Here is a 15,773-nt window from a genome sequence, read left to right as displayed (position 1 = left end):
CCTGTAAAAAGGCTTGAACCGTTTCTTTGCAATCTAAAGGCTGTAGAAAATTGAACGTTAACGTGTGACGTTACTTGGTTTTGCCGATAAGACTCGACTCGACTGGCCGACGTCCATAGCTGCCACGACGCAGCATGCTTGCCTTGCGCTGTGAGAGAACATGCTAGAACGGACGTCACTTTCGCTCCTGTATCGTAATCAAGCAACAATTTCCTGAAAGAAAGGGAGTAAAAAAAAGAAAAAGAAAAAGAAAAAGAAAGAAAAATGAATGGGCTTAGTTTAGTGAGGCTTTTCTTCTTCACCACCGTTGGGTGCATCATTTTTTCTTGTCCCGGTGAGACGGCGTCGTTCGTGCCAATTTTCCAATGGAAAAGTGAAGCGGATGCCGGAAGAAACGCCGAACAGAAGAAGAGTATTGAGCCGTCGTCGTCTTCCATCCAATTACTCCAGCAAAGCAATCAATTCCGAGATGTGGAAAAAGGGAACATTCCGGCGTGGGTTGGATCAGACGGATTAATGCGCGTCCCATCAACTTTGGCTTACTGGCTCGAATCCGATACGGCCACAAGCCGGCGCGCTTTATCTGAGCACAGTGACAGCAGGCCTTACGGCACTGTTGTTCTTCCCGGAATCTCGTCTTCCTTCCAGGCGGATGTTGCTCAAGAACAGGACGTAACGGAGCCAGTGAAGATCGAGGAAGTCAACGTAGTCGATTCCTCCACTTGTCGATCGCGAGGAGCTACGTCTTCTGCGCGACATCGGTGGCCAATGGCCTACGCTCATTCTGATGGGTTGAACCCTCCTGTTGACAGCATCGACGCCTATTCCGATTTGCTGTCGCCTTCCATCACCTACGAGGATGGCTCTGACGTCTTCTCGTACGATTTCTACGACACGTCCAACTCGTATCCTGCCCAATTCGACGCTTGCGAAGTGGACGTGCCGTCCGGTTGCCACTTTGAAAGCGACCCACCTGGCTATCTCGTATGCAACGACACGTCGCTGACCAGAGTTCCGGCCGATCTGCCGCGCCACCTTTCGCTCTCCGTCTTCCAGCTGAACAACACGAGCGTCCAAGTCGTGGAGAGCGGCGATTTTCATCAAATGGACCTCGTCGACATGAGTTTGGATTCGAATCCTCAACTCTACGTCATCGAGAGGGGCGCCTTCGACAACGTTACCAGCCTGCTCACTCTGTCGATCAAGCACAATTCGATCGAGTCGCTGGATTGGCGGGCCTTTGACGGATTGGACACGCTGGTCGTGTTGTCTCTGCGGGACAATCAGATTGACTTGACGGGAACGTTCAAGGACCCGCCTGCGGACGACACGTGTGTCTTGCCGAAACTGATTCATCTGGACCTGTCGGAGAATCCGCTCGGCGCGCTCAATCGCTACGTCTTTTGGCAGCTGGGCCAGTCGCCCATCGAAGAGCTTAATCTCAAGTCGTGCGACATCAGTTACATTGATCCAGGTACGTTGCAAAGAAATCATCCTGTCTTACATTTTCATGTTTGTTGGTTTGTTTTTTGTTTTTTGTTTTTTTTTTTTTTGCTCTTTTGAGTCGAGTTCCTTTTTGAGCTAAATGGAATTTTCGATAAGACGAGTGCGTTGTTACACCAGTATTTGTTATAAGGAAATGTCATGTTGCATTTGTTACGTCGGCCGATTCCGATAGCACGATTGACGCCTTGACCCTCAATTTCGTCTCCACTGACATGGCAACTATTTCACTTTACGTTCAACGTTTAAGGTTTAGATAAACAGATGACGAGCTTGCTAGATAGCATCCTGTACCGAAGGGTGAAATCCGTTGCCAAACTGCTGATAGGCCTACCGTCATTTGCTAACAAACAGTCCGTACCATTACGAATCAACTATCGAATCAGGCGAGAGACTCGAACGGGCACGCACTCGCATCGTGATCGTTGTACAAATCGACGGAGCTGTGCGGTAAGTCGTAGGCGATCAATGTTTGACAAGTATGCAAGTATGAAAGGTGAAATCAACGCCTTTTGATTCAGGCTTTGCTAGTTTTGGCTTAGCAATGCCACAAGTTTCTACTGCGGCCCCATTGCACCTATTCAATAATGCGGAAGCTAGCATTGTTTGCCGTTGTGTTGGCAGCGTACACCGAGGGCCGGCCTCCTCAAGTTAAGCTTCTCGTCCCTTTCTATTCTTAGACTCTTGACTCCACGTACTCTTTTCCTTAAGTTGATGATTCTTCAGGAGGAACTTGTTGTTGACTTTACGTCCTACCCTTTCTAACTTTGTCCGCGTGATTCACGATAAGCAACGTGATTATAACTTGATATTTTGTTCATCATTATAATGATTTTTTGTTTTGTTTTTTTTGTTTTTTTTTTTTTTTTGTTTTTTTTTATGTTTGGATCGAAAACAAACGCAAAGATGCGTTCGAGCCGCTGACTTCGCTGTTGCACGTCGATTTCTACAACAATCCGAAGTTGAGCTCGGTATTCGCGCACAACACGAGGACGCCGATTCTACCTCCCAGCATCATACAGTTGGGGCTTGGCTACAATCATCTGGTGCAAAAAGTGCCTGTGCCTTTGCTGCAGAACGTGTCCTCGTCGCTGAAGACGATCAACTTGTCGGGAAACTTGTACTTTCTCTTAACCGGCAACCTGTGGCCGGGCATTACGTTTTCGAATTTGAGATTTCTCATTCTTGAAACGTGCAGCATCTCGGTGGTGAACGCCACGGCCTTCGAGAACATGCCTCAGCTGGCCTACCTCTACATGGGCAAGAATCAGCTGACGCAAGTGGCTCCAGGTACTTTTCCCTCGTCGCTGCAGCTGTTGAGCGTCAGACAGAATCCCAAGATGAGCGGCTCGTTCGTCATGTCCAAGGACAATTTTGCCGAAATGACGGAACTCGTTTGGCTCGACATGAACTCGATGAAACTCGATTCCAAAAACTTTTCGTCGGAAGCCTTTAAGGGCCTGAACAAGCTGACCATTCTGCAAATGCGCGACTCTGGACTGGCTGAAATCCCTGCTCGTTTGTTCTCGCCCCTGACTCAACTGGCCATGCTGGACCTAGGCAACAACCCGATCGCGACGCTGTCGCACCAGTTCTCCGCCGGCCTCGCGAATACCCAGCTACTTTTCCTGGACAATTGTTTGCTGGATTTTCCGGTCGACGCCGACTACGCATACCAGCCGTTTCGCGGCATGCGAAATTTGGCCATGCTCTACTTGACGAGAAATAGCATCAACCAATTTACGCCCAACTTGGTGGCCAACCTGACGCAACTCTATTTACTGCACCTGAGCGGCAATCAGCTACACACGTGGGACTACGGGACGACGGCCTACATGCCCGCCACGGCCGCCATCTCCCTCTCTGACAACAAAATTCAGTTTTTACCCAATCAGACGTTCGACGAGTTTTCCAGGATTGCTGCCATTGACTTGAGCGATAACGCCCTCATCTGCAACTGTCAGGTAAAATGTCCGTCTGTTTACGTTTCTCACTTGTCGCTCGAAGTTTGTTCAATGCCTTTCAGTGGTCTCTGCACTGGCGGCGCTGGTTTGCTCTTATGCCTACAACGTGACACCTCTATCCCGCATTGGTAGAGCGTGATGGACGATCCTTGGAACGAACGAGAGCCGTCTGACGGCAAGTTTCTGTCAAGACATGTCACCAAGTATTTCGTTAGTAACGAGCGCTACTATGAGCTGCGATGTTTGATAGAGACCGCACATCGTGCGCAAAGTCGGTGTTCACGTGTGGAAGACAGCGATTTTTTTCTTTTTCTTTGTTGTGTCGCCCGCCTAGTTCCTAACTCGTACATTTGAATTGACATTTTAGATTCTGGCTTTGCAACAGCTGGCGAATTCGACCAACACGACAGTTATCAATTGGGAGGTTAGGGGCGCCTACACTTGCACCGACACATCGGCGGAGCCATTCGTTTTGAAGGAAATCCCTCTGATGACCGAAGAAGAGTTCCAGTGCTACAGTGATGCCGTTACCACTCCGCAGCCAACGGATGACAAAGAAACAGCGACGGTCGTGTCGTCAGTCGTCGGTGCCGTCATCATCGTCATCACTTTGGTGGCCATCATGACGAGCTGCTATTGCAAGCGCAATCAGCGACACGGCAAATGGTATCACGTGCGACAACAACTGCCCTTCGGTGGCTCTTCCAGCAGCGACGTGGCTATCGACAACGACAGCGAATTCGAGTACGACGCTTTCATATCGTTCAATGAACAGGATCGACCCTGGGTCTATACCCATTTGGTCCCCCAATTGGAGCGATCCAAAGAGTCGTCAGACACTGTCGATTCAACAAGTGAGTGTGTTTGCCTCATTCAAATATTTGGCCCTTTTTCTCTCTCGCTTTACTATAACATTTTGGTAGATGAGCACTTCAAACCCTTTCGTCTGTGCATACACGACCGAGATTTCACCGTTGGCCAACGCATCACTGAAAATATCATCGAGAATATCGCCAAAAGTCGCAAGGTACTCTACTAGACGTCAGTTTTTGCAGCGTTTAGGTTCGCATCGCTCCATTTCTCTATCTCTTCCTCAGGTGGTGATCGTTCTGTCTCGCGGCTACGTGGAAAGCAAATGGTGTCAGTTCGAGCTGGACTTGTCACACCATCGTTTGCTCGAATCGGAGCGTCGCAATGCTCTTGTCCTCGTCCTCTTGGAGGAGGTGCCGAAACAGCAGCAGAATGCCGGCCTCCGTTATTTAATGAGCACGAGGACTTACCTCGAATGGCGGAGTGACCCTGAAGGTCAAAAGTTGTTTTGGCAGCGGCTGCGCCAAGTTTTGACGGTTCCGCAACACAGTGCAGACCCCGTCCTTACTGTGCACGCAAGTACCTGATGTCGGCAACTTGCTTGTTCGTTTCTCTCGTTCTTGCTCGCCCATCGTGCGCACGTTCGGCTGAAAATCTATAGATTGGTGCAGGGATCATCTGTAAATAAATCGTTGAATTCTCTTTTCGTAGTCAGTCACCAACAACCAACTTGATCTTGGTTAGAGATCGCAGTGTAAAGCACAATGATCGATAATTGAACACACCCAGTGCCTGACAATCCATTCGTTAATTTGTACATGTATAATTATAAGCTGTTTTTGTTTTTTTTTTTTTGTTTGCTTTCACTTTCTCTTTTGTTTGAGGCCATAAGGTCGCTAAAAACTTGGGTGTTTGAAATGTAACAAGCGTATTTACTTCCAGGTGTCCTCGTAAGATACTTCTTCTTCTGTACCTGATATTTGAAATGTAATAATGCTCATTTATCCTTGAAATCGTAATCGGCGTTTGGATGCCAATACATCCTAGTAACACTGTTGGTTGCCATCGATTAGGACGACTGCTTTTGTCCTAGAGTTCCCAGACGATGTGCCACTTTTTACTTATTGCATGAATGGCCTTTACTATTTCCCACTCTCTCACCGGAGTCCCGAAAAAAAAAAAAAAAAAAAAAAAAAAAAACATTTTTGATGATATCTTTATTTATTTAGTTTTGTTTTGTTTATTAAATTCAACTTGTTTGGCAAGTTACATAGTATTATTAATTTAAACGCCACAAAACGCGGAGAAACGGACAAAGTAAGCTTACTGTATTCTTTCGGTAAACAATCCCTCGGATAAGATGCGGACCTTTGCTGAAATTCGATTAGTTTGTGAGAGAACGTATGAAATTTGTTTACTGACCAACAGGTGATCAACTTAACTCTTCGTTCTTGTAAAACCTGGCGCCATCAGTTTACCCTCGAAGCTTTTATTGAATATATTATTTCTGTGATAATGAAAACCATTGGGTCATGAAAATGTTGCACTCAAATTGTAGAGACAATAATGGAAAGGCTTAGTAGTAGTTTTTTTTTTAACTATATGGTGTCTTCAGTTCTCCGCAACCTGTGTTGTGAACAGCAAGTGTCCAACGAAAGGTTTCCCAAATGATAATAAAGCTGTTCTGTCCAAGTCCTGTGTTACACTTTAAATTACCCGTCCGATAAAGAAAATCTGTAGCAGACAACTTATTCGAAGACGGATAGTTCAAATTCGGGTGCTAGATCGCCAAAGGTAGCAAAAAAAAAAATTTTATTTAAAAGTAACAAAAAAAATTTGAAATACATCTATGGCAATCCGTCTTACCCAAAATAAGAATAAAAAATAGTGGCTTTTTTTCTGTTTACTGCTATGTATGGCAATCCGTTTTACAGAAAAAAAAAATTCGCCAAAAAAAAAAAAAATCACACTTTTTTCTTTTTTTCCGACACGTAGCCATCTACCGCTCAGACTCGTTATTACTGCCGTAGGCAATTTTAGTCCATTGGATGCCATTCGCAGTTAGTTCAGTAGCGTGGCTGGAGGAACAATTGAAAAATGGATAAGATAATACAACAAAAGGATGGTAAGTATAAACATTATTATATTGGTTTTCAATTATTAATTATTGTTTATTAGATCAAATTATGAAGCTGCAGGCCCAATTATTGGAACAACACAAAATATTAGATAACAGCAAAGCTAAGGATGGTAAGGCCTAATATGTAATGATTCTATTTATTTGCTTTTATTCATTTGTGTTTTGTAGCTCAAATTTTGAGTCTACAAGCTCAGCTAGGGGAAAAGAACAAATTGGAACGGAACAGTTTCCAAACAGTGAAGGAGGTTTGTCCAAACTCATCCCTAACTGAACATGAGGATGAATTGGCATTAGGCGAACACAGTCAGGTACCTAAACTTTTCAAATAAGAATTCAAAATAAGTATAGAATTTTAACAAACAATTATTTATTGTTTAGTTATTCAGTCTACCACCTGACAGCGTGTTAAAGTTAAATTCTGTTAGTACTGCACTAAAAGAATTGTTAGTAATAAGTCCATGCAGCGAAGGAAGTGAACAATTGTGGGACCGTATTTGGGCTGAAAATGGGTGTGGTACGGAAACACAGAAATACCACGAGTTCAACATAAAACATGAATTAGGTACTTTTCGGTTTTTTGTCTATCGAAAAAGTATTTTTAATGCTAATATTTTGCATTCACAGAATTTTAGTGGGGGGTCAAGTCTGGAAGTGTTACAGGATGGAAGAGTGAGACTACAGTTGAAAAACACTGAAAGTGCATTACCATTAAGGTATGAGGTAAAGTAATAGAGTATGCAAATTGTCTAATGAGAAGTACCATCTTGTGTGAATGAATCCTGTGTAACAGCAATCCTTTATAGTTCTGTCACAGCTAGACGCCTCAAATAATTCTGCTTTCATAATTCTACATCATACATGGACTTTTAGGTATGAAAGGAATTTTCTTGAAAATTTTTTGAATTTATGACAAAGCATTTCTCCTGCTTTTTGCCAACCATGTCTAATCTGAAAAAAAAATTATCCAATAGGAAAGGATTTTCAGCATACTGGGAACACAACTATCAACAATGCAACATTCTAGGGGTGCTATTTTATCATTCAAGAGCCTTATACAATGATTTTCATCTGCAATCTGTATGGCCTTTCCCAAGCTTCTGCCAGAAGTTGAATCTATAAGTCATGTAAGTCACATGAGCAACAATTGAGATGCTTAATGGTGTTTTTCTTTTCTCAGCATAGGTTAATAGTAACATTGGATCTGAAAAGATTCTTGGTTGGGGCAAGACACTGAATGAATTGTAATGATTGAATGGATGACATGACATTTCTATACTTAATTTGGATTCCCGAGACGGTATTTTATATTTAAAAAATTGAAGTGCATATCTGGGCTCCCTTCCTTTCCGTAGCCCCGTTTCCCCTTGACTCGTAATAAGCCCGTAGGGGGTCATGCCCCTACTGTACGGTATATATAAAAACAACATATACCGAGGTTTGGAGGGCTCTGGCCGGAAAGGGGACGTGGATGTCCGCTTAGTCCGATGATGTGTTCACGGAGGGCTCTGTGGCTACCCACAAATCCGAACTAAAGGTTAATCGCTCCTGTAAAAATGTTCCAAATCTTCAGCTCTTCTTCCGGCTTCTCTTAGCCAATCACCGGGTAATCTCCCCGGTGGGTCAACAAGGCAGTGTCTCCCCCTGCCTGGGTTGACGGCAACTTTTGAAAGGGCTATTGTGCCTTTTTAAAGTTGCAAAAATATTTGTAATGTCCAGAGAATTGTCAATAAAATTTTTTTTATAAAATATATTTTGCAAAATTTTTTTCTTTCATTGTCTGTGTTCGCTTTGTTCACACATTACATTTATCAACTTTTTTTTAGTTAGCTTGCTCAATTCACCTTTATTGTTTATGCCACCTTTGATGGTAAGCATTGTTTCCATGTTTTCTCGTTTATCTGTTAGCATTCAATTATTATCCAGGGATCGAACCCTGGATGTTCGGCATATCGCGCCGATGCTCTACCAATGAGCCATGAATCATATGATGTCAGGTTAGCTTTTTTCTAGTCACTTGCGGATTTGCATTTACACTTTGAATAAAATTGAAACGTAGATCTTTATACATCTACTAAGGTTTGAACCCAGGGTAACAGTTACCGCAGCTGAATGCTCTACCACAGAGCTATGAACCTTATGAAAGCTGTAAAAAGATAAATATATACTTGTGAAAGACTACATAAACATCCTAGACTATAACATATGATATGCGATAATAGATATAATATGATAGATATATCTCGTGGCTCAATGTTAGAGCATCGGCGTTGCACGCTGAATGTCTGGGGATCGATTCCCATACCAGAAAAAACAATATATAAGTATAAAATTACTTCAGAAAATATCCAGGTATTACACGTTCTTCCTTGTCTAAGTTCAAGAATTCAAGAAGTGTAATAAATACTAATTGAATACTAACAGATAAGCGATACAACGGTGGCAAAAACCATAAAAATGAATTGAGCAAGCTAAATAAAAAAAAAAGTTGATAAATGTAATGTGTGAACAAAGCGAACACAGACGATGAAAGAAAAGAATTTTGCAAAAAACATTTTATAAAAAAAAATTTATTGACAATTCTCTGCACATTACAATTATTTTTGCAACTTTAAAAAGGCACAATAGCCCTTTCAAAAGTTGCCGTCAACCCAGGCAGGGGGAGACACTGCCTTGTTGACCCACCGGGGAGATTACCCGGTGATTGGCTAAGAGAAGCCGGAAGAAGAGCCGAAGATTTGGAACATTTTTACAGGAGCGATTAACCTTTAGTTCGGATTTGTGGGCAGCCACGTCACCCTCCGTGAACACATCATCGGACGAAGCGGCACCCCACGTCCCCTTTCCGGCCAGAGCCCTCCAAACCTCGGTATATGTTGTTTTTATATATACCGTACAGTAGGGGCATGACCCCCTACGGGCTTATTATGAGTCAAGGGGAAACGGGGCTTCAGAAAAGAAGGGAGCCCAGATATGCACTTCAATTTTTTAAATATCAAATACCGTCTGGGGAATCCGAATTAAGTATAGCAATGTCATGTCATCCATCCAATCAATACAATTTATTCAGTGTCTTGCCCCAACCAAGAATCTTTTCAGATCCAATGTTACTATTAACCTATATTGAGAAAAGAAAAACAACACCGTTAAACACATCAATTGTTGATCATGGAACTTACATGACTCATAGATTCAACTTCTGGTGGAAGCTTGGGAAAGGATATACAAATTGCAGATTAACTTCATTGTATAAGGCTCTTGAATGATAAACTAGCACCTGTAGAATGTTGCATTGTTGATAGTTGTGTTCCCAGTACATGAAAATCCTTTCCTATTGGATAAAATTTTTTTTGGTAGATAAGACCTGGTTGGCAAAAAGGAGGAGAAATTCTTCGTCATAAATTCAAAATTATTTGAAGAAAAATCCTTTCATACCTAAAGAGTCCATGTATGATGTTCATCTCTGCAATAGCAGCAAAATTAAAACATCTTTAGGGCCATTTAAGTACCCAGTTTCCCCAACACTCTGAACGTAAAGGACAAGTTGTTCTTTAGACAGAGAAGCAGAATTATTTGAGGCTTCTAGCTGTGACAGAACTATAAAGGATTGCTGTTGTACTGGACTCATTAACACAAGATGGTACTTCTCATTAGGCAATTTGCATTACTCTATTAATTTACCTCACACCTTACGGTAATGCACTCTCAGTGTTTTTTCATCTGTAGGCTCACTCTTCCATCCTGTAACACTTCCAGACTTGATTTGATCCCCCGTTAAAATCTGTGAATGCAAAATAATAGCATTAAAAATACTTTTTCGATAGACAAAAAACCGAAAAGTACCTAATCCATGTTTCATGTTGAACTTGTGCCATTTCTGGGTTTCTGTACCACACCCATTTTCGGCCCAAATACGTTCCCACAATTGTTCAGTTCCTTCACTGCATGAGCTTATTACTAACGATTCTTTTAGTGCAGCACTAACAGAATTTAAATTTAACACACTGTCAGGTGGTGGACTGAATAACTAAGCAATAAATAATTGTTTTTTAAAATTCTATACTTATTTTGAATTCTTATTTGAAAACTTTAGGTACCTGGCTGTGTTCGCCTAATGCCAACTCATCCTTACGTTCAGTTAGAGATGAGTTTTGAAAAACCTCCTTCACTGTTTGGAAACTGTTCCATTCCAATTTGTTCTTTTCCCCTAGCTGAGCTTGAAGACTCAAAATTAACTGCTAATGGGATACAATTAACTCAAATTGCTTCCATGCCTGTAATAACGAAAAAAATGAATAAAAAAAAAAAAAAAATGGCGGAAAAAAAAAAAAATGCGATTTTTTTTTTTTTTCTACCGCCATTTTTTTTTTTTTTTTTTTTCATGTAAAACGGATTGCCATACATACATAGTATGGCGATCCGTTACACACAAATTTTGAGTCTTCAAGCTCAGCTAGGGGAAAAGAACAAATTGGAACGGAACAGTTTCCAAACAGTGAAGGAGGTTTTTCAAAACTCATCTCTAACTGAACGTAAGGATGAGTTGGCATTAGGCGAACACAGCCAGGTACCTAAAGTTTTCAAATAAGAATTCAAAATAAGTATAGAATTTTAAAAAACAATTATTTACTGCTTAGTTATTCAGTCCACCACCTGACAGTGTGTTAAATTTAAATTCTGTTAGTGCTGCACTAAAAGAATCGTTAGTAATAAGCTCATGCAGTGAAGGAACTGAACAATTGTGGGAACGTATTTGGGCCGAAAATGGGTGTGGTACAGAAACCCAGAAATGGCACAAGTTCAACATGAAACATGGATTAGGTACTTTTCGGTTTTTTGTCTATCGAAAAAGTATTTTTAATGCTATTATTTTGCATTCACAGATTTTAACGGGGGATCAAATCAAGTCTGGAAGTGTTACAGGATGGAAGAGTGAGCCTACAGATGAAAAAACACTGAGAGTGCATTACCGTAAGGTGTGAGGTAAATTAATAGAGTAATGCAAATTGCCTAATGAGAAGTACCATCTTGTGTTAATGAGTCCAGTACAACAGCAATCCTTTATAGTTCTGTCACAGCTAGAAGCCTCAAATAATTCTGCTTCTCTGTCTAAAGAACAACTTGTCCTTTACGTTCAGAGTGTTGGGGAAACTGGGTACTTAAATGGCCCTAAAGATGTTTTAATTTTGCTGCTATTGCAGAGATGAACATCATACATGGACTCTTTAGGTATGAAAGGATTTTTCTTCAAATAATTTTGAATTTATGACAAAGAATTTCTCCTCCTTTTTGCCAACCAGGTCTTATCTACCAAAAAAAATTTTATCCAATAGGAAAGGATTTTCATGTACTGGGAACACAACTATCAACAATGCAACATTCTACAGGTGCTAGTTTATCATTCAAGAGCCTTATACAATGAAGTTAATCTGCAATTTGTATGTCCTTTCCCAAGCTTCCACCAGAAGTTGAATCTATGAGTCATGTAAGTTCCATGATCAACAATTGATGTGTTTAACGGTGTTGTTTTTCTTTTCTCAATATAGGTTAATAGTAACATTGGATCTGAAAAGATTCTTGGTTGGGGCAAGACACTGAATAAATTGTATTGATTGGATGGATGACATGACATTGCTATACTTAATTCGGATTCCCCAGACGGTATTTGATATTTAAAAAATTGAAGTGCATATCTGGGCTCCCTTCTTTTCTGAAGCCCCGTTTCCCCTTGACTCATAATAAGCCCGTAGGGGGTCATGCCCCTACTGTACGGTATATATAAAAACAACATATACCGAGGTTTGGAGGGCTCTGGCCGGAAAGGGGACGTGGGGTGCCGCTTCGTCCGATGATGTGTTCACGGAGGGTGACGTGGCTGCCCACAAATCCGAACTAAAGGTTAATCGCTCCTGTAAAAATGTTCCAAATCTTCGGCTCTTCTTCCGGCTTCTCTTAGCCAATCACCGGGTAATCTCCCCGGTGGGTCAACAAGGCAGTGTCTCCCCCTGCCTGGGTTGACGGCAACTTTTGAAAGGGCTATTGTGCCTTTTTAAAGTTGCAAAAATAATTGTAATGTGCAGAGAATTGTCAATAAAATTTTTTTTATAAAATATTTTTTGCAAAATTTGTTTCTTTCAATGTCTGGGTTCACACATTACATTTTTCAAATTTTTTTTTGCGTTGATTTTCTTGTTTTTGTCACCTTACATGAATCAACTTTTTTTTTTATTTACCTTAATTGTTTTTGCCACCTTGACCTGGGATTCGAACCTCAGACCTTCTATATATCAGTCAAACGCTCTACCACTGAGCTATTTAGAACTGTACATGAGATAATACAATTTTTAAAGCCTATCTACCTTTGCAGTATAAACAAGGATATTTAGGAAGAAAATTTGTTGTTAGTAACATTGTAATTGGCGTAATAGTAAAGCATTGGATTGGTATGCTAAACGTTAAGGGTTCGATCCCCAATACAGATGATAAATATACTTCTAAATAAAAACTCAATTGAAGTAAATATATATATTTTTTATTGTCCCTCCATCCTCCCTCAAATCCACCACTAATATTTACATTTACAAATACAATACAATACAAGACATACATACATACATACATACATAACTAACTAACAGGCTGGCTGCCACGCCACTAACAACTACATTTACTACGTCACTATCGGAAATATAGCGACCAAGTGGGACTGTCCGCTGACAAGTCCGGGCTGATGCAATGGTGGAGACCGTTGTGGAAACGCACATCCCGGGTCTCCACCACACATCGAGAAAAGGGAGTCCCTTTGGTGCGTTGCCTAAGCGCCTTTCGGCGAATCTTGGGCAGTGGCAACTGCTCCACCTCATGGCAGATAGGCCATGAGGCAGAACAGCGCGGCCCGTCCCTATAAAGCTAAAAAAAAAAGGGGAGAAAAAGGGCGTGGCAGCCAGCGTGTTAATTAGCACAACAAAAACACTGCAAAATACAAAGATACCATAAAGAACAGGCGATGACGAGGCGACCACGAGACGACGGACGAGGCGATGACGAGGCGACCACGAGACGACGGACGAGGCGATGACGAGACGACGGACGAGGCGATGACGAGGCGACCACGAGACGACGGACGAGGCGATGACGAGGCGACCACGAGACGACGGACGAGGCGATGACGAAGCGACGGGCGAGGCGACGACGGTGCGACGGGCGAGGCGATGACGTTGCGAGGTGATGACGGTGCGAGGCGAAGACGGTGTGAGGCGAAGAAGGCGCGACGGGCGAAGACTGGAGGAAAGATATGTGTTGGCTGGGGAGTAGCAATGAAAAGGCGGCCTGCTGAAATAGAGGTTGTTAACCGTTGACACATAGAGAAGCAGGCTGCTTTTTACCAGATTAATACTTACAGGAAACGATGAGTGGTCCAAGAGCATAACAATGTCACGACACATTGCAATCCATAGTTTTGTTTCATTGGTGACCATCCTTCAGGGCCAGCATTCTTTGCAGTTTTAATTCCACAGGCTAAAAAAAGGCAAAGTCACATTAATTTCATACTGACTTATTATAAGTATAATACCTCACTCCTCAACATAAAATCTTACCGTTTGAACTCCTCAGTAGATATCATGAGAAGACTGAGGAAATGGTGATGGTTTGGCGTTTGCAAAACCACATATGCTGTGTTTCTCAGACGAGACAGGACACAACGAATGGACAAAGAGTAGCAGAATGAAATTATGATGTTCCAACACATTTGACTTGTGTTGTTTATGACCGTCCTTCACCGTCAGCATCCTTTGCAGTTTAAGTTTCAGGAGCTGCGTCTTAAAAACAGAATCATATATATCATATCATTCTGACTGCCAAAATATAAATTTTATAACTATCAATGAACAATTGAGCAGCATGATGAAAGCAAAATAATAAATTGCAGAAGTTTGTGGCTATGGCAGCTGACAACCTGACTAATTTTTGCACAGAAATAATCCATTTAATGTGATTCACTTCAAAAGTACACAGAAGAATGAAAACTCGAAAATACGAACCATACCATTAGATTTTATTAGACTTTTCTTCGGAATGTAACACATAAAACAAACACTCAGACACCGGTTTCACAGTTCACTGCTGATTCACTTGTCATAGAAAAACATACGTCCATCAGCGCCATCTTTTGTCTTAATATACAACCAAAAATGAAAGTCGCACATAAAATATGGATAATTTTTTTAAGAGAACTCGTCAATTCTCTTTTTAGAGCGTTTAGTGTTAAGCGGCATGGAATCGTGAGGCGGAAAAGCAGACAAGGTAAAGGGATAGACGACACTGAAAAACCAACTGATGGCCATATTACATAGCAAAAAAGAAGTATTATCAACTACATTGTCAGATTAAACGTCTCAGCGTAGACATAACTGTGTACCTTGGCATTTTGTAAGTGTTGTAGACTGGATTATAAATACATTCATTACAACACAATGGCTAAAAGTTTGCAACCAGGCTGTTAGAATCAATGAGTCTGAATAAAAGAAAATACAACAAAATTCAAACATTAACAATTTAGTTGTAAATGTCAACTACTTGAATCGTTAATGGAGCCCAATTTCTCCATTGGACGCCCTTTGGTATAACAAGGCCTTTTAAAGTTCACGTAGTAAAGATGACAGACAAAATTCTTCTGATTTTGGGACTACCATTTGCAGTTATCTTGAAATCTGCAAGTTCACCAAACAAAACCCTAGCAAAAAATTACAAAATGCAAATAAAATTTTCCTTACCTACTGGTGCTAAGCAAATGGTTGTTGGTCGTAAACTGCAACATAATTTCCAAATCATTTCCTTGCAAACCGCTAAAAAAGGATTATACCGTGATTTAAAATCCTTATTTGGATTTTCTGTCACATTGTCATGTGATTTAAGTCATTACAAGCTGTGGTACTGACCACTAGATGGCGTTCACTTTTCCCCCGACAGATGTCACCGTTTGGTGCCCCCGTATAAACTGGTTACGATTTGCACAGAACTTGATCTCGGCATGGCAAGTTCTATAGCCGCTGTTCAATACGAAACCGCCATTCGCCCCGGTATGTGATAGCGCCAACATATTTAGTAGATGCCAACTAATTAGAGGAATCTGGCGGTCCATAACAGTCAGATACTGGAACATACTGGCGATTTATTAAGGAATGCCATCTCGGGAACTTAAAGCGCGTAGCTCAAGTTGGTTTGCATAGGTTACTGTTCCTTATGCACTTCATGCCAGTACCGTACGTCGGGGTATACCAACCTTACAATCTTACCTTTGTCATAGCTTAAGGTAAACCGAGCCGTTTCCTGTCACTGCGTACTTGAGCAATCATCTT

At 41.5% G+C, this 15,773-nt stretch overlaps 1 protein-coding gene and 1 long non-coding RNA gene across 3 annotated transcripts; one reads left to right on the top strand and one right to left on the bottom strand.

The window, feature by feature from the left end:
* Nucleotides 1-116: 116 nt before the first annotated feature.
* LOC132087933 (toll-like receptor 13) lies at nucleotides 117-5,849 on the top strand. Its single transcript, XM_059495053.1, has 5 exons — nucleotides 117-1,474; nucleotides 2,410-3,467; nucleotides 3,835-4,321; nucleotides 4,391-4,494; nucleotides 4,565-5,849. Exons 1-5 carry the CDS (start codon nucleotides 265-267, stop codon nucleotides 4,862-4,864), a joined length of 3,159 nt encoding a protein of 1,052 aa, XP_059351036.1. The 5' UTR covers nucleotides 117-264; the 3' UTR covers nucleotides 4,865-5,849.
* An 8,675-nt stretch (nucleotides 5,850-14,524) lies between these two features.
* LOC130687432 (uncharacterized) lies at nucleotides 14,525-15,334 on the bottom strand. 2 transcript variants are annotated; one of them, XR_009000150.1, is made up of 4 exons: nucleotides 15,189-15,334; nucleotides 14,992-15,125; nucleotides 14,834-14,929; nucleotides 14,525-14,748 (listed from the first exon to the last, which is right to left on the bottom strand). It is a non-coding gene; the product is annotated as an uncharacterized LOC130687432 (long non-coding RNA). The 2 variants fall into 2 exon arrangements; XR_009420837.1 differs by having other exon boundaries at nucleotides 14,525-14,929.
* Between the last annotated feature and the right edge of the window lie 439 nt (nucleotides 15,335-15,773).

The sequence above is a fragment of the Daphnia carinata genome, chromosome 4, assembly GCF_022539665.2.
Source record: "Daphnia carinata strain CSIRO-1 chromosome 4, CSIRO_AGI_Dcar_HiC_V3, whole genome shotgun sequence".
In the NCBI taxonomy this organism is placed as follows: Eukaryota; Metazoa; Arthropoda; class Branchiopoda; order Diplostraca; family Daphniidae; genus Daphnia; species Daphnia carinata.
The sequence above is the reverse complement of the archived record's forward strand: the minus strand, read 5'-3'. Positions and strand labels throughout refer to the sequence as shown.

What these genes read in the sequence shown, in the direction of transcription:
- LOC132087933 (XM_059495053.1), top strand. Translation starts at nt 265, where the DNA reads ATGAATGGGCTTAGTTTAGTGAGGCTTTTCTTCTTCACCACCGTTGGG. An exon ending in CATCAGTTACATTGATCCAG is followed by an intron (nt 1,475 to 2,409) that starts GTACGTTGCAAA and finishes ACAAACGCAAAG; the next exon opens with ATGCGTTCGAGCCGCTGACT. An exon ending in CCCTCATCTGCAACTGTCAG is followed by an intron (nt 3,468 to 3,834) that starts GTAAAATGTCCG and finishes TTGACATTTTAG; the next exon opens with ATTCTGGCTTTGCAACAGCT.